Source organism: Coenobita brevimanus, chromosome 53 (genome assembly GCF_032717465.1).
Source record: "Coenobita brevimanus isolate Jiangsu-jjx chromosome 53, ASM3271746v2, whole genome shotgun sequence".
NCBI lineage: Eukaryota > Metazoa > Arthropoda > Malacostraca > Decapoda > Coenobitidae > Coenobita > Coenobita brevimanus.
This window is the reverse complement of record NC_137006.1, coordinates 4,021,375-4,043,916: the sequence shown is the minus strand read 5'-3', so window position 1 is coordinate 4,043,916 and position 22,542 is coordinate 4,021,375. Positions and strand designations below refer to the sequence as shown.

The following is a 22,542-nucleotide window of genomic DNA, read 5'->3' as shown; positions in this document are numbered from 1 at the left end:
CTCACCATCATCCACTCACTTGATGTAGTGCTGCCTACTTCTTCCTTCACCTTTATCATTCTTTTTCTGTGTCTGTCCTCTTCTCTTCCTGTTGCTCACCATCATCCACTCACTTGATGTAGTGCTGCCTACTTCTTGCTTCACCTTTATCATCCTTTTTCTGTGTCTGTCCTCCTCTTTTCCTATTTCTCACCATCATCCACTCACTTGATGTAGTGCTGTCTACTTCTTTCACCTTTATCATTCTTTTTCTGTATTTGTCCTCCTCTCTTCCTATTTCTCACCATCATCCACTCACCTGATGTAGTGCTGCCTACTTCTTCCTTCACCTTTATCATTCTTTTTCTGTGTCTGTCCTCCTCTCTTCCTATTTCTTCCATCTTTCCTGTCACATTTTATTACTCTTCTTTCCATTTCAGGTGACTTTACACTGAGTGACAAGCCTAATGGTTTCCTGTAAGCCAGGAAAGAACATGTGTACATGAAGAACATACGTACTGCACATGAAGAATGTGTACACAAAGAACATACCGATGCATACATACATGAAGAACATAATACAGTATTCGTGACAGAGAGAAGCTGATCATCGAGTGTGGTGGGTGGCAAACCATTCTTCAGTAGGGGTGGCCACAAAATTGCCTCCATGTCACTCAATCCTCTGCCATCTGGTTGCCCTTCCTCCAACCCACACCATCCTCACTCATACCCCTCTCTAACCCACTCCTTCAACCCACACCATCCTCACTCATACCCCTCTCTAACCCACTCCTTCAACCCACACCATCCTCACTCATACCCCTCTATCCCATCCCTCCAACCCACACCATCCTCACTCGTACCCCTCTCTACCCCATCCCTCCTCATCATCCTTGAAGGGCATAAAATAAAGATGTTCTCAGGCTGGAAGGGTTATTGTTGTTGTTGATCAGTCACAGTGTGCTTAGCTGAGCAGACCCATTAACTGCTGGCAAGTGAAACTACTAAAATCCTTAATTAACCCTCTACTGCAAAAATTTAGTCCTGAAAAAGTAAATAAAAGAAAATTGTGTGTGAAAAAAAGTGTGTATTTGCTGAGGGTAAAGGAGTATCAGTGAAATATTTGCCATGTCTGCCGTTAAGGAAGAAACAAGCGATGGACTTGATGGATGGGACAGCCTGCCTCTCAAGATTAAGGAGGAGAAGGAGGACGAGGAAGAGGATAATGCTGTGCAAAAAAATGGTGTTGATAAAGCCAGAGTTGTGACAGATAAAGATAGTGAGAGTGGTGTAAGGGATGCTGACAGGAGGGCGAGGTTGGAGGATGAGGTTGACCAAGATCTCAAGGGTGATGTGAGGAAAGACAAAGATGCGATGGAGAAAGAGATGAAAATTGCCATAAAGGATGAAAGAACGGCCATGGTGGAGGAGGTGGACATGGATGGTAGGGGAAATGTGAAGGGCGTGACGGTTTTTGTCATAGAGAATGGGACGAAGGACTCTGTGAAGGACGGAGCCGGGAAGGGTAAGGCTGATGCAGAAGACTTGAAAAAAGCCAAGTTTGAATGTGACTGTCTGAAGGATGGTGCTGGGAAGGGTAAGGTTGACGCGAAAGACGTTGATTCAGCCACGAAAAAAGACAAGTTTGAGTGTGACTATCTGAAAGACGGTGTTGGGAAGGATAAGGTTGATGTGAAAGACATCAATTCAGGCGCAAAAAAAGACAGGTTTGAGTGTGCTTATCTGAAGGACAGTGCTGGGAAGGGTAAGGTTGATGCGGAAGTTGATCCAGGCGCGAAAAAAGCCAGGTTTGAGTGCGACTATTGCGGCAAACAGTTCAGGTACCGATGCCGACTGACTCAGCACTTGTACACCCACACAGAGAAGGAAGACATCGATCGAGGCGTGAAAAGAGGCAGGTTTGAATGCGAGTATTGTCACAAACGGTTCATGTACAAAAGCAAACTGACTCAACATATCGCCGTGCACACCAAGGAGAAGAACTTGCAGTGTGCTGAGTGTGGGAAGCGATACTCTCGGATACACACGTTAAATATACACCAACTAACGCACCTCAGGGCAAGAAAGAAGTTTTGAGTGCAACGGATGTGATAAATAGCAAAAAGCGTGAGCTGTACCACACACACACACACACACAGAGGCAAAGAAGTGAAGAGCTTTGAGTGCGATATTTGTAAGATGATACACACACACACACACAAACACACAGACGCAGAAGTGAAGAGCTTTGAGTGCGAAGTTTGCAAGAACACACGTATGAGAGAGAGAGCCATCTGAAGTGCCACTCGATGATCACATGGGCAAGAAAGACTGAGGGAGCGGCTTGAGGTGCCACTTGACGATCCACACGGGCAAGAAGGACTTTAAACATGAACGCTGTGGCAAAAAGTTCCACCGGCAACACAGAGTGACGGAACAGTGTCTTGTCCATGCTGGAGTGCAGGTGTTCGAGTGTGACGTTTGTGGTGCTGTGTTCATTAGAGAGAGAGAGAAAGAGAAAGAGAAAAAGAGAGAGAGAGACCCATAATGAGATGATGTTGAGTACAGTAATTTAAGCTTTATGATGCCCCAATGAAATGTACAGTATTGCATGAATGTAATTATGCAATATGTAGTTGTTCCTTATGAGAGAGATGAAGACCCATATGGTAATGAGATGATGTTGCAAAGGACACTAGTGGTACAATAATATTAGCTTTATGTTGCACCGATGAAATGTACAATGTTGCTGAAGCTCCCTAACACCTCTTCCTTAGTGATTTATTTCGGGATGAGGATGTAGCTGGTTACTATGAATATTAAGGCTGGTATTCTCATCAGGTATGGAAGCTCCCTAATACCTCTTCCTTATTGATTTATTTTGGGATGAGGATGTAGCTGGTTACTTTGAATATTAAGGCTGGTATTCTCATCAGTTAAGGAAGCTCCCTAACACCTCTTTCATAAGTGATTTATTTTGCGATGTCAGTTAATATAAATACTAAGGTATTCTTGTCAGTAAAGAAAGCTCCCTAATGCCTCTTCCTTAGTGATTTGTTTTGGATGTAGCTGACTGTGGTGGTATCAGAATAATTTAAATGACACAGAAGAGGATAGTACTGGGTAATAAGCAGACTAAATAGCTTAAGATAAGGCATTAGGGAGCTTTCTTAACTGACAAGGACATAATAGAGTTGGGAACAAAAATTTGCCTACTGTTCCACTGTCTCCCCGTAACACATTTCCCTGAGCAACTTATTTTTGGACATGGCTGGTTAATATCCTTTTGTACGTTACTTATGCAGGGTATGGCAATATTAGGAGGATTTATATAACATGGAAAAGGGTAATAAGATGTAGTAAGAAGAATAAATCAGCTAGGAAAAGGTGTTAGGGAGCCTCCTCATGTGATTGGCCTCGAAATATTAGCCAGCAGAGGTGTGTGTGTGTGTGTGTGTGTGTGTGTGTGTGTGTGTGTGTGTGTGTGTGTGTGTGTTCTTACCTAATTGTTTCTTTACAGGAATGAGTCAAGCTCGTACTGTCCCGTGCCTTAAACCATATTTATCGTACAGATCCTTAAATTTGTGAATTGTTTTGGCACACACTATTTCATTCGGTAGTGCATTCCATTGATCAATTGCTCTCTTTGGGAAACTGAATTTCCTTACGTCTTTATCACCTCTCTTCTTATGCAGTTTTTTGCAGTGTCCTCTTGCTGATGCTTCTCCATATGTTAAGTAATCATTTATATCTATTTTCTCCTTCCCTGATATGCACTTATATAGCATTATCATGTCACCTCTTTTCCTTCTCTCCTGTATTGTTGGTAGATTCAGTTTATTTAGTCTTTCTTCGTAGCTTAGGTCCCTTAAGCTTGGTATCCATCTTGTAGCGGCCCTTTGAACTTTTTCAATCTTGTCTATGTGCTTTTTGAGATGAGGACTCCAGACTACTGATGCATATTCCAGGGTTGGTCTAATGAATGATATTATTATCCTTCTTAGCATGTCTTCATTTATGTATGTGAATGCTATTCTCATATTTGCAAGCAGTGTATACATGTTCCGTACCTTCTCGCTGATGTGGTCAGCCGGAGATAGTCTGTTACTGATAATCACACTTAGGTCTTTCTTTCTTTCTGATGTGTATAGGGTTTTATTTCCTAACTTATAATCCCAATCAGGTCTTTTTCCACTTTAACCAAACTTGATTACATGACACTTGTCCACATTGAATTCCATTTGCCATGTACTACTCCATTCATGAAGTTTATTTAATTCTTCTTGTAGCTCCCTACAAGAGTCTGTGCTAGTAATTCTCCTTTGTATTTTTGCATCATCTGCAAACATATTCAGATAGCTGTCATTTCCAGTGTTACTGTTTATATCATTTATATACACTGAAAACATGATTGGTGCCAGCACTGAACCCTGTGGTACTCCGCTAGTCACTTCTTTCCATGATGAGTAGTTTCCTCTTAGTACTGTTCTCATTTCTCTTTTTACGAAAAAGTCTTGCATCCAACAAAACAGTTTGCCTCTAATTCCTCCTTGTTGGTACAGTTTCCATAAAAGTCTTTGGTGTGGTACTGTGTCAAAAGCTCTCTTGAAATCTAAATAGATACTGTCCACCCATCCTTTCCTTTCCTGTATTGTGTTTGTTACTGTGTCATAGTAGCTCAACAGATTAGTAACACATGATTTTCCTTTTCTGAAACCAAACTGTCTTTCTGTTATCATACTGTGTTCTTCTAGATGATTTACCCAAGCTTTTCTTATAAGCTTTTCTAATACCTTGCTTACAACACTGGTCAGTGATACTGGTCGGTAGTTGAGTGGATTTTGTCTATTTCCTTTCTTGAATAAGGGGACAATATTTGCTTTTTTCCAAATATCAGGTAGTTTACCTTGATTCAAGGATTTCTTGAAAATTAAAAATATTGGTTTACTTAACTCCTTTGCACATTCTTGTAACACCCAACATGAAATTTCATCAGGACCACTTGCTTTTCCTCTGTCTAATCTACTTAACTCCTCCTGTATTACTTTTTCTGCTATTTGTATATCTGGTAGTATGTGTGGACATGCATGTTCCACATAGTGCCTCTCAAAATTTTTTTCTTCTGTAAAAACTACAGTACTGTAATTGGAAATTCTTATTTAGTGCTTCACAAATATCTTTCTCTTGTGTATAAGTGATTCCCTCGTGCATAATTGATTGTATTATATCTTTTACTTTGGTTTTGCTTCTGATATAGCTGTAAAACAGCTTTGGTTGATCACTACTTTTATTTATTATATCCTCCTCAAACTGTTTTTGGGCTTCCCTCCTTATTCTTGTGTAATCGTTTCTTGCCTGTTTGTAATTATTATACGCCCTTTCACTATTATGTCTTCTGTATCTATTCCACAACAAATCTCTTTTCTTTTGATTTTTTACATTCTGTATTGAACCATTTCTGTATTTTCCTATCTGCTTCTTTGTGCTGTGGGATGTACTTCTGGACTCCTATTTCATAAAATTCACAGAATTTTTTATATACAGCATTTAAATCTTGTCCTCTAAGCTCATTTTCCCAATCAACTTCTAAGAAATACTTCTTTAGGTCTTGATAATTTCCCTTTTTATAGTTTAGGCTCTTTTTGTAACTGTCATTGCTGTTTACTATGTCATATGCTATCCTGAAGTTATAATTTAGTGCTGCATGATCGCTTTTGCCGAGTGGGGGGTGATATATTAAACTGTCAGTATCATTTTCTTGCCTAGTAAATATTAGATCTAGCACTGAAGGTACATTAAGTCCTCTTTTTTGGTGGTTTCTCTCACATGTTGCGTTAGGAAGAACTCTTGTACGAGATCCAGGAGCTTTTGGTCCCAACAGCTTTCTTGGCTAATTATATCTAGTGTATTCCAATTTATATTAGTATTGAAGTCCCCAGTTAGTATAATTCTTTCTGATTTCTCTTCCATTTTATATAGTAATGATCTTAAACTCTGAATTGTACTCTCTGCCAGGTCCTTATATTCATCTCTTTCCCATGTGTTTGATCTGGGTGGCATGTACAAATTGGCTACAATTACTTTACTTTCAGATGTGTTGATCTCTACTGCAATCAGTTCTACTTGTGATGGTATATCTAGTTTTATTTCCTTGACTTTTAGATTTTTCTTAGTTAATATTATAATTCCTCCTCCTTTTTTTAAATTTCTGTCTCTTCTCCATATATTGTATTCCTCTAAGTTTAGTATGTCAGTGGATATCCTTGGTGTTAATTTTGTTTCAGTTAGGCATATTATTTGTGGTTCATTTTCTCTGACATAATCATTCAGCTCTAGTAATTTAGATACCATTCCATCCACATTTGAGTACATGATCTTTATCATCTTGTTTATATACTTGTCATGACATGGTTCTACTACCTTCCTCCTTTTTATTCCATCCTGTTTGTGTACCACTTTCGTACCTGCAATCCTATTACTTTGTAAAAAAATTTCTTCTTGTCCTCTTCTGATCTTCCCTCATTTTTTGTTTTTGCTTCCTTCCTTTTCTCTTTCAGTAATTCCAGTTCCTCTTGTGTTAGGCATCTTTTTATCCATACATTTTTGAACTCCTCTTTTTCCATAAGATTCTTTGCATTTTTTAGTATCTCTTCCACAGTGTTTACACTTTGGAAAGTCACCTTTAGAGGTCTTGTCTTGCTTTTCTCATATTTCCCTAACCTTTTGTGTTCCTCTATGTCTTTACTACAGATTTCCTCTGATACTTCTTTCAGTAAGCTCATTACATTTGCCATCTCCTTTTTGTCTTGTGATCGTGTTTTTTACTTCTTCCTCTTCTATACCAGTGATTACTATAGATTTGTTTATATCTACTGAATCTCTGACTAACTTCGGATTGTTTTGGATTATTCTTTTCACTTCCTTTTTAATGCTTTTTTCCTCCACCCGTGTTTCTAAGTCTCTGTGTGTGTATTTATGTATGTATGTACAGTATGTGTGTGTGTGTGTGTATTTATGTATGTATGTACAGTGTGTGTGTGTGTGTGTGTGTATGTATTCATGTATGTGTGTGTCTCTGTATGCCTGGTGGTGCAGTGGGTGTGGTGCATAAGTGACTACATCCCAGGCATAATTTTAAGAGTTAATTGCTCACATAATGCCACTCAGGGGTTAACCTTGCTGTAAATGTCAGGATTAGGTTGCCTAGCTTCAGGGCCCTACCTCCATGTTTATTTCGGGTAAAAAGCAATTGGGTTGATAGATAGATAGATACTGTAGATGGATAGATAGATACAGATAGATAGAACATTCCTCTAACAGTGTGCCTTGTTTTATAGTGACAGATCCTAATTGATGTTGATAGATAGATAGATAGACAGATAAATAGATAGATAGATTGTACCTCTAACAGTGTGCCTTATGGTATATAAACATTGTAATTGATACTGATGGATAGATAGATAAATAGAATATACCTCAGCCTATGTGCCTTGTGATAGACCATAATTGACGTGGATAGATAGATATATAGATAGATAGAATGTACCTCTGACAATGTGCCTTGTGTTAGACCATAATTGATGTGGATAGATAGATACAGTAGATAGATAGAATGTACCTCTGACTATGTACCCCGTGTTACACCATAATTGACGTGGATTAGATAGATAGATAGGTAGATAGATAGTTTTATTGAGGCACATCCCTGATGATTTTGGCTGGTGAGACGTCAAACAGAAGAGATATAAATAGATATAGAGATAGATATAAATTGATAGAATGTACCTCCGATTGACAGTGTGGCTTGTTTTATAGTGACAGAGATCGTGATAGATGTTGATTGATAGGACGGGATGATCAGCACTTGATTCTCTGTGTAAACGTCTTTGTATACTGGCGGTGTTATGTTTTGGTTGCGATATATTTGTGTAATAAAACGACATAGAAGTGTGTTTTTTTGTTTTTGTCTGGGTTCTTGACATCTGTCTGTGGTGATGTATTAACCTTTGTATGCTTCATCATTATCATTAGTATTATCATTACCATCATCATCATCACCACCACCTACATGTCAACAAGTGGGTTGGCAGAGGGCTAGAGCCCCTCCCCATAAAAGTTAAATAAAAGACAAACGACCACCCCTTACCAAATTATGGCGGTCAATTTTTACACGTTGCCTTCATCCGATTTTCGACTTTTCGTTAACATTTTCTAGTAGAACTGGTCATTCTAAGAATCTTTTCTTCTATGACATTTCTCTCGCAAATTGATAATAAACGAGTTACACGCGATTTACTTCCGCCAATCACAATCACAGACGAGCGCGCGCTCTGTTCGCTCACCCGCTCACATTTGAAAGTTTGTCCCGGAAGACCAAACTTTAAACGTACTCCTCATTTTTACACGTTGCCCTCATCCGATTTTTTCATCCAACCTGAGTGTTTCCTGTTGTTTTTTGGTGTGATTCGATCAATATTGACCTTCATTTCTATCGCAAGTCGCTAGTTTTTGTTGAACGCCACTAGCGACTTCCGGTGGAAAGGACCGGTCCAAATCAACAAAAATCACACTAAAAACAACAGAAAACACTCAGGTTGGATGCCTGTTATCACGTGAAACGTATTTTTTTGCGGTTCTTCCCCTTCCCCCCAAGAATACTGAGGGACCTGTGGGAAACCGGGGTGTTGGGTGGGGGAAAAACGCAAAAGCGAGTGATTTCCTACTGGAACTGTTATCAAAAACGAAAAACACTAAAATCCTTCGGAAGAAAATAATTTTAAGCTTCTTAGGGAGTTCGTGTTTCCTAAATGGGGGGGGGGACTTCGCCCTCCAGACCCCCCAACCCTGGCCGTGCTTCCTAACTGGGGGGCTTCGCCCCGCAGACCCTCCATGACATTAACCAAACCTCATCTAACCTAACCTAACCGGGTGTAAATAAGAAATAATGCATTTACCTAGCAGTTTACAGTTCCTCGTCTGCATCTGAAGAGTCGTCTGTAGCTGTAACGGCAACTGGTGACGGGCGGCAGTGCAACACTTTCTGATCCTCACGTAAAATGAGACTTTTGCCTTGATTTGGGTACTTTGTTCCTGTTGAAGGTAAAACACCATGCGATCGCACAAAGGCTACAGTTTTATTTTCTTGCAGGTAGAACAGTGAAATACCAGTGAAGTAATAAATTTTGCAGGCTTCCCAGTCCATGGTTGGAGACAAACTGACTTTCAAATCTTGCGGGCCCTAACGTAGGGTATTTGAAATTCTACTTTGTGATTGGCTGATTCATGTGCTACGCATGCGCTTTATCCACCCACACAATGACACGCACCAACGAACACACACAACTGTCCGACCACGGCAGGGAAAATCTCTCTCCCATAGAAAATAATAAGTGTAATAAATTGCATAACTCATCAACGGTTGATTTAAGACGGAAGTGTCATAGAAGAAAAAATGCTTAATATTGCGTAAAGTGTAAGGTGAGTTAGCCACTTTTGTTGTCAGTGAGTTGGGTGTAAGTACGAAAAAATACCAATCTGTGATTGTGATTGGAGGAAGTATATCGCGTGTAACTCGTTTATTATCAATTTGCGAGAGAAATGCCATAGAAGAAAAGATTCTTAGAATGACCAATTCTACCAGAAAATATTAAAGAAAAGTCGAAAATCGGATGAGGGCAACGTGTAAAATTTGACCATTATGGCATCTGACAATGGATAGACAGATAGATGGTGATAAAGTCAAGAACATTCTTTTTGTTTTGAAGATTGCAGGTTATTCAGTCTTTAAATATTTGACTGAAATGTTTACATGTGCTGTCTACTACACAAGGTGGTGGGTCTGGCCACACACCTTCAGCAAAACAGTTAAAGTTGGTGGTTATGGTACTAATTTGTGCATACCAGCAGTGTTAAAAAAGCTGGGTCTTGCCCCACACACCTTCAGCAAATAGAGGAGCAATAACATACATTTGGTAGACACAGTATATATGGTACAAAATGTAAAGGAATTGATATATCACATGTAGATTGGAAAAGTAACATGAGTAGTATAGAAGTATAAACTCGGCAGCATCTGCCATAGCCTGAGATGGTGACATCACACTGCCATATCACTGGGTCGTATGGGGTCAGCGAGTGATGACTAACTTGGTAAAGAAAATGAGATACCAGTTAGTTATTACTTCAGACTCACTGATGGCATGTTATGGAATCTAATCCCTCTGGGTACACTCATAAGCTAAGCAGATAGAGATATTGGAAACGGGTTTTATTGCAGTTTTGGACAGTCACACCCTTCACTTAGGCTAGTTAGGTTAGGCTATCTGTTAGGATAGGTCAGAGTCAGATTAGAAGTAAAATCAGAATACCCTCGACTGTCCAAAAATGCAAATTTACTTGGAAAAGATGGTGGAGCAGAGATGGCCAAAGATTGCTATGTGTTACTCGACATGGCGTGCTGAGCAATCGTACTTAAGTACTGAACAAGACACAGTGTTGTGTAGTACACGACATGGCATGCGGGTCAAGCGACATCGTGCTTGCTATATGTTGAACAAGGCAAGAGGGCTGGCGAATGTGGCCCCTGGCAGTGGCTTCGGCTTCATGTCCGCAGTTCAGCGAACTTGTTTGGGAGGGCATTCTACCAGACGGTCCCTCCCTGATGCTTTAATTATTTTTCAGTTCATAACTTGGTCTTTCAATATTATTACTTTTCCGAAAACTGTAAATCAGTTCCTTAACATTTTCTTTATCGTCACTTCCAAACAAGTCCACAATGTAAACAACATTCCTGGGCAGCAGTCTTGCCAGAACCCATGTTAGACTTCAGAAATATTTTGCAACTTCCAGGCTGTTGTGGCTGCAGCTGATCAATATGGAAATAGATTTAAGTTTGATTGACATGGATGCGACGTTACTTAGTAAAGTGTACTTGCAGTTAAATGAACGTTAATTCGCAAGATGATCAACAGATGACAGTGGGATCTGGCAATATTTCCCTGTCAACCCCGAGGAGCAGAAAATCATGGACTCTCTAGATTTTAGCCTCTCACCTGTTAATAAGAAGGTCAGGGATTAGGAATCACGTTCATCAGTAAATATGATTATCGTAAACCTTATGGGGTGTTGATAATGAGCTTGCTTGGTAGTGTTATAGTTGTGGCCATGTGGCAAGTTTTAAGTTTTTGACTTTTCGGGTATTGCTTACAGTATATACCGTATGTAGAAGAATATTTGATTTAGTTGCACAGCCTTATTTATGGATATTCAGATGCAAAACCTAATAAGACCTGACAACTATTGAAGCTTCATATTTATTTTGGAGCAAGCACCCCATGGGGAAGGGAGGGAAGAACGCATCCCCAGTGTGTCTGTCTTCCTCTCTTCCTATTTCTCCCATCTCTCCTGTCACTTTTTATTACTCTTCTTCCCATTTCAGGTGATGTTACATTGAGTGACAAGCCTAATGGTTTCATGTAAGCCAGAATCTATGTACTGTACAACACTGGGTAGTAACCCTATAACCAAACCATATGTCCCTTACTTGTCAGCAGGTGGGTTAGCGGAGGGTTAATGCCCCTCCCTGAAAAGCGACTAATTCTAATGGCCACCCTTTATGGGATTATTGTGTCTGACTAGAGATAAATAAATAGAATTGTAATCCATCATCTGATTTTTACTTTACCTGTCATGTATGGCTAATGTACTATCACGATCCAAAGTTTCTTTACCCCCCTGAGTGGAGGAAGGTCGAAGCCAAGGTTGAAGAAATGACGGGCCACCGAACACAGGCCAGTTCATGATGGAGGGGTTCACTAACCTGAAGCTTAGGATAATAAGAATCACCCGGATGAAACACACGCACCTATTTATGAATCACGGTATCATGAACCATTATTAGTCTTGTATACTGGCAGTGTCCAATCATCTGGTCTTGCTACAACCTTGGCTTCGACCTTCCTCCACTCAGGGGGGTAAAGAAACTTCGGATCGTGATAGTACATTGGTTGATTACTTTATGAAGGAAGCAAGGGGTGGAGCCTAATTAGTAACCAGTATTTTTACAAGAAATGAAAAATATATGGAGAGATTCAAGGTAAAGCAGATAAAACACATACCTGTCTATCTATCTTCTATAGCCAGGCGCCATAATCTGTTTAGGGGCGGCTGTTTGAGTTGTTTTATGGGGAGGGGCACTAACCCTCCACCAATCCACCTGTTGATATGTAGGGAACATGGGTTGGTTATATGGTTACCACCCAGCGTTGTAAATGGTGGTTGTAATAATGATGCTGATGATGATACTCATGATTGTGAAGATGATGATGATGACAGTAAAATGGTGATGATGATGGTGATAGTGATAAGGATGATATTGATGATTGTGGTGGTAATAATAATAATGATGAGGTAGTGATGATGATGATGGTGATAGTGATGATGGTGATATTGATGATAGTGGTGGTAATAATGATGGGGTAGTAATAATGATGATGATAGTAGCAGTAATAATAATGGTGATGGTAATAACGATGTCAGTGATGCTAATGATGATGATGAGTGATGCTGACGATAATGATGATGATGATGGTAATAGCGATGAGTGATGCTAATGGTGATAATGATGACAGTGATGCTAACAATGCTGATGATGATGATGATGATGACAGTGATGCTAACGATGTTGATGGTAATAGCGATGAGTGATGCTAATGATGATAATGATGACAGTGATGCTAACAATGCTGATGATAATGATGATGATGATGATGACAGTGATGCAAACGATGATGATGATGCCGATAGTGATGATGATGATGATGACCTTTTTGCCCACAGTCGTCGCCACGCAAGGGTCGAAGGTCGGGCATGGGGGACCTCTTGTCGAGTACGGATGATTATGGTGCACCAGCCACTCCCAAGTCTCTCCCTAGCTCCCCTGAGGTTAGTAGATGCCCCTGTGTGGTCATGTATCTATCTGTCTATCTATCTCTGTCTTTCTGTCTGTCTGTCTGTCTGATGTAATGGTTAAGTGATACTCCCAGTCTTTCATATCTATCTATTTATCTATCTATCTCTATCTATCTGTCTCAATCTACTGTCTATCTGTCTATCTGTCTATCTATCTGTCAGTCTGTTTATCTGTCTATCTATCTGTTAGTCTGTTTATCTGTCTATCTATCTATCTATCCATTTAACTGTCTGTCTGTCTGTTTGTTTATCTGTCCATCTATCTGTCTATTGCCGGATGCCTTAATCGCGTAAGGGGTGGCCACAAACAAATCACCTCCATGTCGCCCTATCCCCTGCCATTTCACTGCCCTCCCCCAGCTCACCCTCCCATCTCATATACCTCTCCCCTCCATCGCTCCATCTCATCCTCGGCCTCCCCTTCCTCACTCACATACACTCTCCTTGTTAGTCTCTCTCTGTTTCATTGTCTTTTATGGTACTAGTCATGAAGAAGTGCTATGGGAATGATGTAGAGCCATAGCATTGTCTTTTTCATGGTTCTAGACATGAAGAAGTGCTATGCAAAAGGATGTAGAGCCATAGCATTGTGTTTACTAATTTACTAGTCATGAAGAAGTGCTATGGAAAGGATGTAGAGCCATAGCATTGTCTTTGATGCAAGTCATGAAGAAGTGCTGTGGAGAGGAAGTAGAGTCATAGTATTTTCTTTATTAATTTACTAGTCATGAAGAAGTGCTATGGAAAGGATGTAGAGCCATAGTATTGTCTTTGATGCTAGTCACGAAGAAGTGCTATGGAGAGGATGTACTCGTAGAACCATAGTATTGTCTTTGATGCTAGTCATAAAGAAGTGCTATGGAAAGGATGTAGAGCCATAGCATTGTCTTTGATGCTAGTCATGAAGAAGTGCTATGGAAAGGATGTATAGCCATGGTATTGTCTTTGATGTTAGTCACGAAGGAGTGCTATGGAAAGGATGTAGAGCCATAGCATTGTCTGTGATGCTAGTCATGAAGAAGTGCTATGGAGAGGATGTAGAGCCATAGCATTGTTTTTATTAAGGTGCTAGTCATGAAGAAGTGCTATGGAAAGGATGTAGAGCCATAGCATTGTCTTTTTTATGGTACTAGTCATGAAGAAGTGCTGTGGGAAGGATGTAGAGCCGTAGCATTGTCTTTTTCTGCCACTGAGCTACATGAAATAAGCTGCAAAAGGACGAAAATCTGGGCCAAGTTAAGGTGAAAGGAGTATAGTTATTTCTTGCCACATTATTTTTTATTTAATTTAGTAATGAGAGTAATTAGTGGGTTAATGATCCATCTAATTATAAAATCATAATATTAGGTTAATTAAATTTTCTAGAGATATTTTTGATGGTGGTGGTGGTGATGATGATGATCATGATCATGATCATGATGAGGAGGAGGAGGAAGAGGAAGATGGTGATGATAATGGTAGTGGTGGTGGTGGTGGTGATGATGATGATGATGATGATGATGATGATGATGATGGCAAGAGTGAAACAAAAACAACCCCACTGGTTAGGCTGGGTTAAGTTGCTCGTTGGTGTGTGTTTACCTGCTATACCCCCCCCCCAGGATGGTGTGTCCTCGGTCCCACCAGGGGGAAGGCGAGCGGGCGGTTGGGCGAACTCAGCGAAGACTGGGTGGGTGTTGGCACGGATAATACACACACACACACACACACATATAAAGTCACACATGCACATACAAATATACATTCACACACACACACACACACAGACTCTTGTAAAGAGCTACAAGAAGAATTAAATAAACTTCATGAATGGAGTAGTACATGGCAAATGGAATTCAATGTGGACAAGTGTCATGTGATCAAGTTTGGTAAAAGTGGAAAAAGACCTGATTGGGATTATAAGTTAGGAAATAAAACCCTATACACATCAGAAAGAGAGAAAGACCTAGGTGTGATTATCAATAACAGACTATCTCCGGCTGACCACATCAGCGAGAAGGTACGGAACATGTATACACTGCTTGCAAATATGAGAATAGCATTCACATACATAAATGAAGACATGCTAAGAGGGATAATAACATCATTCATTAGACCAACCCTGGAATATGCATCAATAGTCTGGAGTCCTCATCTCAAAAAGCATATAAACAAGATTGAAAAAGTTCAAAGGGCCGCTACAAGATGGATACCAAGCTTAAGGGACCTAAGCTACGAAGAAAGACTAAATAAACTGAATCTACCAACACTACAGGAGAGAAGGAAAAGAGGTGACATGATAATGCTATATAAGTGCATATCAGGAAAGGAGAAAATAGACATAAATGATTACTTAACATATGGAGAAGCATCAGCAAGAGGACACTGCAAAAAACTGCATAAGAAGAGAGATGATAAAGACGTAAGGAAATTCAGTTTCCCAAACAGAGCAATTGATCAATGGAATGCACTACCGAATGAAATAGTGTGTGCCAAAACAATTCTCAAATTTAAGGATATGTACGATAAATATGGTTTAAGACACGGGACAGTACGAGCTTGATTCATTCCTGTAAAGATACAATTAGGTAAGAACACACACACACATATTATAATATTAATGCTTTGACCCATACAGTATCATCATCTATTACACTGCCATTCCTATACTCTTTTCACTCTAACTTGGCTCAAAATTGCCATCCATTCATCTTGAATGCTGAGTTGTAACAAGGGATTAATGCTAGAATATGATGCTAGTCACGAAGAAGTGCTGTGGAAATCTGGGCCAAGTTAGGGTAGAAAGAGTATAGTAACCAAAAGATAAATTGCTGTATAATATGATGATGGTGATGGTGATGGTGGTGGTGGTGATGATGGTGGTGATGGTGGTGGTGATGATGACTGTGATGATGATGATGATAATGATGATGATGAGGAGGAGGGGGAGGACAGTTATGATGATTGGTGATGGATGATGATGATGATTGATGGTGATGAATGATGATGGTGGTGATGTTGATGGTTATGATGATTATGATGATGGTAGTGATGATGATGATGATGAGGAAGAGGACAACAATGATGACCATAATGATTGATAATTGATAATGATAGTGATAGTGATGATTGATAATGATGATGATGATGATGAAGTGGAGGAGAAGGAGGAGGACAATGATGACTATGATGTTGATGATTGTTAATGATGGTGATAATGATGATGATGATTGATAATGATGATGAGGAGGATGACAACGATGATGATGATGATGCTGGTGATGGTGGTAATGATGATGATGATGATTTTTTTTCGTTTCTTTCTCCAGGGATTTCCGTCAGTCATTCGAAGACAAACGCCTGCAAAGAGACTCCGATTCTGACACAGGTAAGAGACAAGGATAGCCCAGAGACTTTGATTTATCTGTCATGTTTATCTATCTGTCTGTCAATATCTATCTATCTATCTATCTCTAGCCAGACGCCATAATCCGGTAAGGGGTGGGGGTTTGTCTTTGAGTTATTTGTTTTATGGGGAGGGGCACTAACCCTCCACCAACCCACTCGTTGACACATAGGGAGCACGTATGGGTTGGTTATATGGTTACCACCCAGCACTGTAAATGGTTTCCTGGCTTACAGGAAACCATTAGGCTTGTCACTCAGTGTAAAGCCACCTGAAAAGGAAAGAAGAGTAATAAAAAGTGACAGGAAAGATGGGAGAAATAGGAAGAGAGGAGGACAGACACAGAAAAAGAATGATGAAGGTGAAGGAAGAAGTAGGCAGCACTACATCAAGTGAGTGGATGATGGTGAGAAATAGGAAGAGAGGAGGGCAGACACAGAAAAAGAATGATAAAGGTGAAGGAAGAAGTAGGCAGCACTACATGAAGTGAGTGGATGATGGTGAGAAATAGGAAGAGAGGAGGACAGACACAGAAAAAGAATGATAAAGGTGAAGGAAGAAGTAGGCAGCACTACATCAAGTGAGTGGATGATGGTGAGAAATAGGAAGAGAGGGGGATAGACACAGAAAAAGAATGATAAAGGTGAAGGAAGAAGTAGGCAGCACTACATCAAGTGAGTGGATGATGGTGAGAAATAGGAAGAGAGGAGGACAGACACAGAAAAAGAATGATAAAGGTGAAGGAAGAAGTAGGCAGCACTACATCAAGTGAGTGGATGATGGTGAGAAATAGGAAGAGAGGGGGACAGACACAGAAAAAGAATAATAAAGGTGAAGGAAGAAGTAGGCAGCACTACATCAAGTGAGTGGATGATGGTGAGAAATAGGAAGAGGAGGACAGACACAGAAAAAAGAATGATAAAGGTGAAGGAAGAAGTAGGCAGCACTACATCAAGTGAGTGGATGATGGTCGCCACCACTTGAATGAGCACTAATGTATTACTCGTACATCTCTGACCACTAATACTCTCTCTCTCTCTCTCTCTAGCCACTCATATACTTACTCATACTCTCTCTCTGTCTCTCCCCCAGAAATTCCGATGATCCCTGACTTGGATGAGGTGGTGGAAGAGGATTTCTCACAACAGGTGGCCAATGCCCCAAGGTGACCACATGGCTTTGTTTACATTGATCAGCTGATGTTTGTTGACGTTATATCAGCTGTGTTTGTGTTGACGTTATATCAGCTGTGTTTGTGTTGACGTTATATCAGCTGTGTTTGTGTTGACGTTATATCAGCTGTGTTTGTGTTGACGTTATATCAGCTGTGTTTGTGTTGACGTTATATCAGCTGATGTTTGTTGACGTTATATCAGCTGGTGTTTGTGTTGACATTATATCAGCTGATGTTTGTGTTGACGTTATATCAGCTGATGTTTGTCTATCTATCTATCTGTCTATTGCCAGACGCCTCAATCCCGTTTGGGGTGGCCACAAACAAATTGCCTCCAAGTCGCCCTGTCCCCCGCCATTTCACTCCCCTGCTCCCAACTCACATCCCCCTCTCTCATATACTTCTCCACCCCATCTCTCCATCTCATCCTCGGCCTCCCCCTCCCTCTTTCCCCCTCCACCTCACTCACATACACTCTCTTCGTCAGTCTTTCACCCTCCATCCTCTCCACATGTCCAAACCACCTCAGTGTGTTCCTCATAACGCTTCCTATCACATCCACATCAGCACCACAACGCTTCTTTATATCCTCATTCGTCAGCCTGTCTCTCCATGTGACTCCACAGGCTCCTCTTAAATAACTCATTTCCACGGCTCTCACTCTTGACTTGTGTCCTTCCAACAACGTCCAAGCCTCACTTCCGTACGTTAGAGTTGGTATCACAATACTGTCATGTAGTAACTTTTTCACTTCCATGCTCACTTCCCTGTTTCTTATCACTGCTTTCAAAGAACCAGCAACCTTTCTTCCCTGCTGTACCCTTTCAAGCACTTCACCCTCCAAACCTCCATCCTTACTCATCACACTACCCAAGTACTTAAACGTACTCACATTTTCCAATTCCTGATGTTTGTGTTGACGTTATATCAGCTGTGTTTTTGTTTTTGTTGATCAGCTGATTTTTGTTTACCCTGATCAGCTGTTTTTTGTTTTGTTTACTGATTTGGTGTTTATGTTATGGTATTTGTTTTTCTTTTAGTTGAGTAGTTTTTTTGTTTGTGTTGATTAGCTGTTTGTTTTTGTTTTGTGTACACTGATCAGCTGTTTGTTACTTTTTTAAATTGATTATTATTTTTTTTTTTGTACAGTACTTTGACTTTTTTTCTGATCCGCTGTTTGTGTTACCTGTTTTTGTTGCATATTATTATTTTTATTATTGGCATATGTTAACCCTTTTTTTAGTGATCAGCTCTTAATATTGCCTTTATTATTATTATTATTAGTAGTAGTAGTAGTAGTAGTAGCAGTAACTGTTTTTTTTTTTTATGCTGATTTGCTCCTCTGTGTTGACGATTTTATTTATTTTATTTCTTTCTTTATTTTTTGATCAACTAGTCCTTGCCAATGATGTTCAGGTATAATTTCTTTACAGTGTTCATGTGTAATGTGTTCATATTTACCTTTTGGACATTTGAACTTGTGTATAATCTGTTCACTTCACCAGACCAAGCCACACCCACTCACACTTCACCTCACCTTACCTCATCTCATCTTATCTCCCCTCCCTTCCCCCTCCCCTCCCCTCACCTCACCTCACCTCACCTCACCTCACCTCACCTCACCTTACCTCACCTTACCTCACCTCACCTCACCTCACCTCACCTCCCCTCCCCTCATCTCACTTCAACTCAACTCATCCCTCCCCTCCCCTCCCCTCTCCTCTCCTCTCCTCTCCTCTCCTCTCCTCTCCTCTCCCTTCCTCTCCTCATCTTTCTCTCTTGCAGTGTTGCGGTAAATCGAGTAGCGACGTACAAAGAGTTGGATTCCGATCTCCTCCGACACGCGGCCTTCTCCACCCTTGACGACATCGACCTTAGGCTGCTGATGGCCGCACTGGCGAACGAGGCCGACGTGCGAGAGGTGAGGGAGAGAGAGAGTCTGTCAGTGTAAGAGAAAGAAAGTTTGTCAGTTTAAGAGAGAGAGCGAGAGAGAGAGAGGGATAAAGTCTGTCAGTGTATGAGAGAGAGGGAGAGAGAAAGTCTGTCAGTGTATGAGAGAGAGGGAGAGAGAGTCTGTCAGTGTAAGAGAGAGAGTGTCTGCCAGTGTAAGAGAAAGAGAGAAAGTTTGTCAGTGTGAGAGAGAGAGAGGGAGAGAGAGTCTGTCATTGTAAGAAAAAGAGAGAGAAAACGTTTGTCTATAAAAGAGAGAGAGAGAGAGTCTATCAGTAAGAGAGAGGGAGGGAGAGTTAGTTTGTCAGTGTAAGAGAGAGAGAGAGAGAGGGATAAAGTCTGTCAGTGTAAGAGAAAGAGTAAGTCTGTGTAAGAGAGAGAGAAAAAAAGTTTGTCAGTCTGTGTGTGTGAGAGAGAGAGAGAGAGAAGGTTTGTCAGTGTAAGAGAGAGAGAGAGAGAGAGAGAGAAAGTGTGTCAGTGTAAGAGAGAGAAAATTTGTCAGTGTAAGTGAGAGGGAGAGAGAGGGTCTGTCAGTATGAGAGAGAGGGAGAGAGAGAAAGTCTGTCATTGTAAGAGGAAGAGAGAAAGTCTGTCAGTGTAAGGGAGAGAGAGAGAGAGAGAGGGGGAGAGAGAGTCTGCCAGTGTAAGAGAGAAGGAGAGAGAGAAAGTCTGTCAGTGTAAGGGAGAGAGAGAAGTTTATGAATTAATATTGTGAAGAGAATGTGTGTGTAATTCAGCGGGTCGGTCAGGATCACTTGATGGTCGTGATCGTCAGCTTTTACCCTCCCGAAAGGAAGCTGAGAGCTCATATAGTCCAATCTAAGGGCAAGGCTGTGACCTTCACACACGCACACACCCGTCCCCTTGCTCAAGGGGGACAGTAACCACCCACTTCGTCAGTGAAACTTTTCGCAACCTGAGCGAGGCGCGAACTCCCGTCCACCAGTTGGCAAGCGAGAGCGTTACCACTGGACCAGCGAGCGGTGTGTGTGTGTGTGATCTGTAATTTGTGTTAATGTTGCACTTATACTGTAATTCATTTTCAGTAATCACTCTATCTTCCCTTCCCTTCCCCTCCTTCTCTCCCTCTCTCACCTCTCAAACTCCTTCCCTCTCCTCTCCACACCTCCCAAACTCTCCCTCCCTCCTCTCCACACCTCTCAAACTCTCCCTTCCTTCTCTCCACACCTCCCAAACTCTCCCTCCCTCCTCTCCACACCTCCCAAACTCTCCCTCTCCCCTCTCTCACCAATCTCACTCCCTCCCGCAGCCTGACATCGCGTGGCGGTGGGACCTGCTGTTTACAGAGGTGGCGTCAGAGCTGAGGAACGAGTGGGACCCCTCCGATGATGGCAGCGAGCGAGAGTTAACGCCCTAAAGATTTCCACAACTCTTGTTAGGTCGGCTTTATTTTTATTTAGTTATCGGTTTATTTATTTTGTATTTGTTGGCTTATCTCCCTTTTTGGTTTATGTTTTGCGTGTGTGTGTGTGTGTGTGTATGTGTGTGTGTGTGTGTGTGTGTGTGTTCATTTCATATTAATTGAAGGGGGTGGTTACCATCCACTCACTCAGTGTGTGTCTGCCCTTTCCTCTTGTCCTTCCTTCTTCTTCTGTCTTTCTTTCCTTCATTCTTTCCTCTTCCTTCTGCCTGTGGGTGACTTTACACTCCCTCTTCTGTCTTTCTTTCCTTCATTCTTTCCTCTTCCTTCTGCCTATGGGTGACTTTACACTCCCTCTTCTGTCTTTCTTTCCTTCATTCTTTCCTCTTCCTTCTGCCTGTGGGTGACTTTACACTCCCTCTTCTGTCTTTCTTTCCTTCATTCTTTCCTCTTCCTTCTGCCTATGGGTGACTTTACACTCCCTCTTCTGTCTTTCTTTCCTTCATTCTTTCCTCTTCCTTCTGCCTGTGGGTGACTTTACACTCCCTCTTCTGTCTTTCTTTCCTTTATTCTTTCCTCTTCCTTCTGCCTACAGGTGACTTTACACTCCCTCTTCTGTCTGTCTTTCCTTCATTCTTTCCTCTTCCTTCTACCTACAGGTGACTTTACACTCCCTCTTCTGTCTTTCTTTCCTTCATTCTTTCCTCTTCCTTCTGCCTGTGGGTGACTTTACACTCCCTCTTCTGTCTGTCTTTCCTTCGTTCTTTCCTCTTCCTTCTGCCTGTGGGTAACTCTACACTGAGTGACAAGCCAAATGGTTTCTTGTACACCAGGAAACCATTTACTATGCTGGGTGGTAACCATATAACCAAATGATGGCGCCTGGTGGTTTAGTGGGTAATTATTGCGCTCCAGTCGGATTTAGCCGGTGAAGGTTTATATCCAAGGGATGGTTGGGGTTTATTGCTCATGTAATGCCACTCAGGGATGAGTGAGGCTGGTCACTCTCATCTTAAATGTCAGGACCAACTTGCCTAGCCCTGGGTTCCTACACTCCTCATGGGACAACACAGAAGTAGATGATGAATGAATGAATGATTTACTGTTATTATTATTATTATTATTATCACCCCTATATTATTATTATTAATTATTATTATTATTATCATCCCTGTTATTATTATTATTAGTATTAGTATTTTGTCCTTAATAGAAAAGTGTTCATTTTAACTAGAGGGATTTTCATTCTTTCTATTATTATTATTTTTATTATTATTATTTTTATTTTTTTCATAGCTCAGTGACAGAAGAGGACAATGCTATGGCTCTACGTCCTTCCCATAGCACTTCTTCGTGACTAGCGCCATATTCTATTGTTAATCAGAATTAATGAAATATATATATGTGTGTTTAGGAAGTATATTTATCTATCTTACATCTATCCATCCATCTGTCTATCTATCTGTTTATCCATATATATATCTATCTGTCTGTTGATCTATCTATCCATCCCTCTATCTCTGTCTCTCTGTCCTTTCATCTATGCATCCATCCATCTATTAGTCTTTGTCCATCCTTCCTTCCTTCTTTCCTTCCTTCCAAATATTCATCTATCCATCCACCGTTCCTTCCTTCCTTCTTCCCTAATATCTATCCATCCATCTTTCCTTCCTTCCTTCCTTCCTTGTGAATATTAATCCATCC

General features: G+C 40.8%; 1 protein-coding gene across 1 annotated transcript; it reads left to right on the top strand.

Annotated features, from left to right (window-relative positions):
- Positions 1–10,999: 10,999 nt before the first annotated feature.
- On the top strand, positions 11,000–22,154 carry IFT43 (intraflagellar transport 43). Its single transcript, XM_080273086.1, has 8 exons — positions 11,000–11,044; positions 12,817–12,921; positions 14,550–14,617; positions 16,257–16,315; positions 17,426–17,498; positions 19,293–19,428; positions 20,728–20,857; positions 22,135–22,154. The coding sequence occupies exons 1-7, from the start codon at positions 11,003–11,005 to the stop codon at positions 20,833–20,835; spliced, it is 591 nt and encodes a 196-aa protein (XP_080129212.1). The 5' UTR covers positions 11,000–11,002; the 3' UTR covers positions 20,836–20,857; positions 22,135–22,154.
- The last annotated feature ends 388 nt before the right edge of the window (positions 22,155–22,542 follow it).

What these genes read in the sequence shown, in the direction of transcription:
- IFT43 (XM_080273086.1), top strand. Translation starts at nt 11,003, where the DNA reads ATGGACTCTCTAGATTTTAGCCTCTCACCTGTTAATAAGAAG. An exon ending in CAGGTGGCCAATGCCCCAAG is followed by an intron (nt 17,499 to 19,292) that starts GTGACCACATGG and finishes TCTCTCTTGCAG; the next exon opens with TGTTGCGGTAAATCGAGTAG. An exon ending in ACGAGGCCGACGTGCGAGAG is followed by an intron (nt 19,429 to 20,727) that starts GTGAGGGAGAGA and finishes TCCCTCCCGCAG; the next exon opens with CCTGACATCGCGTGGCGGTG.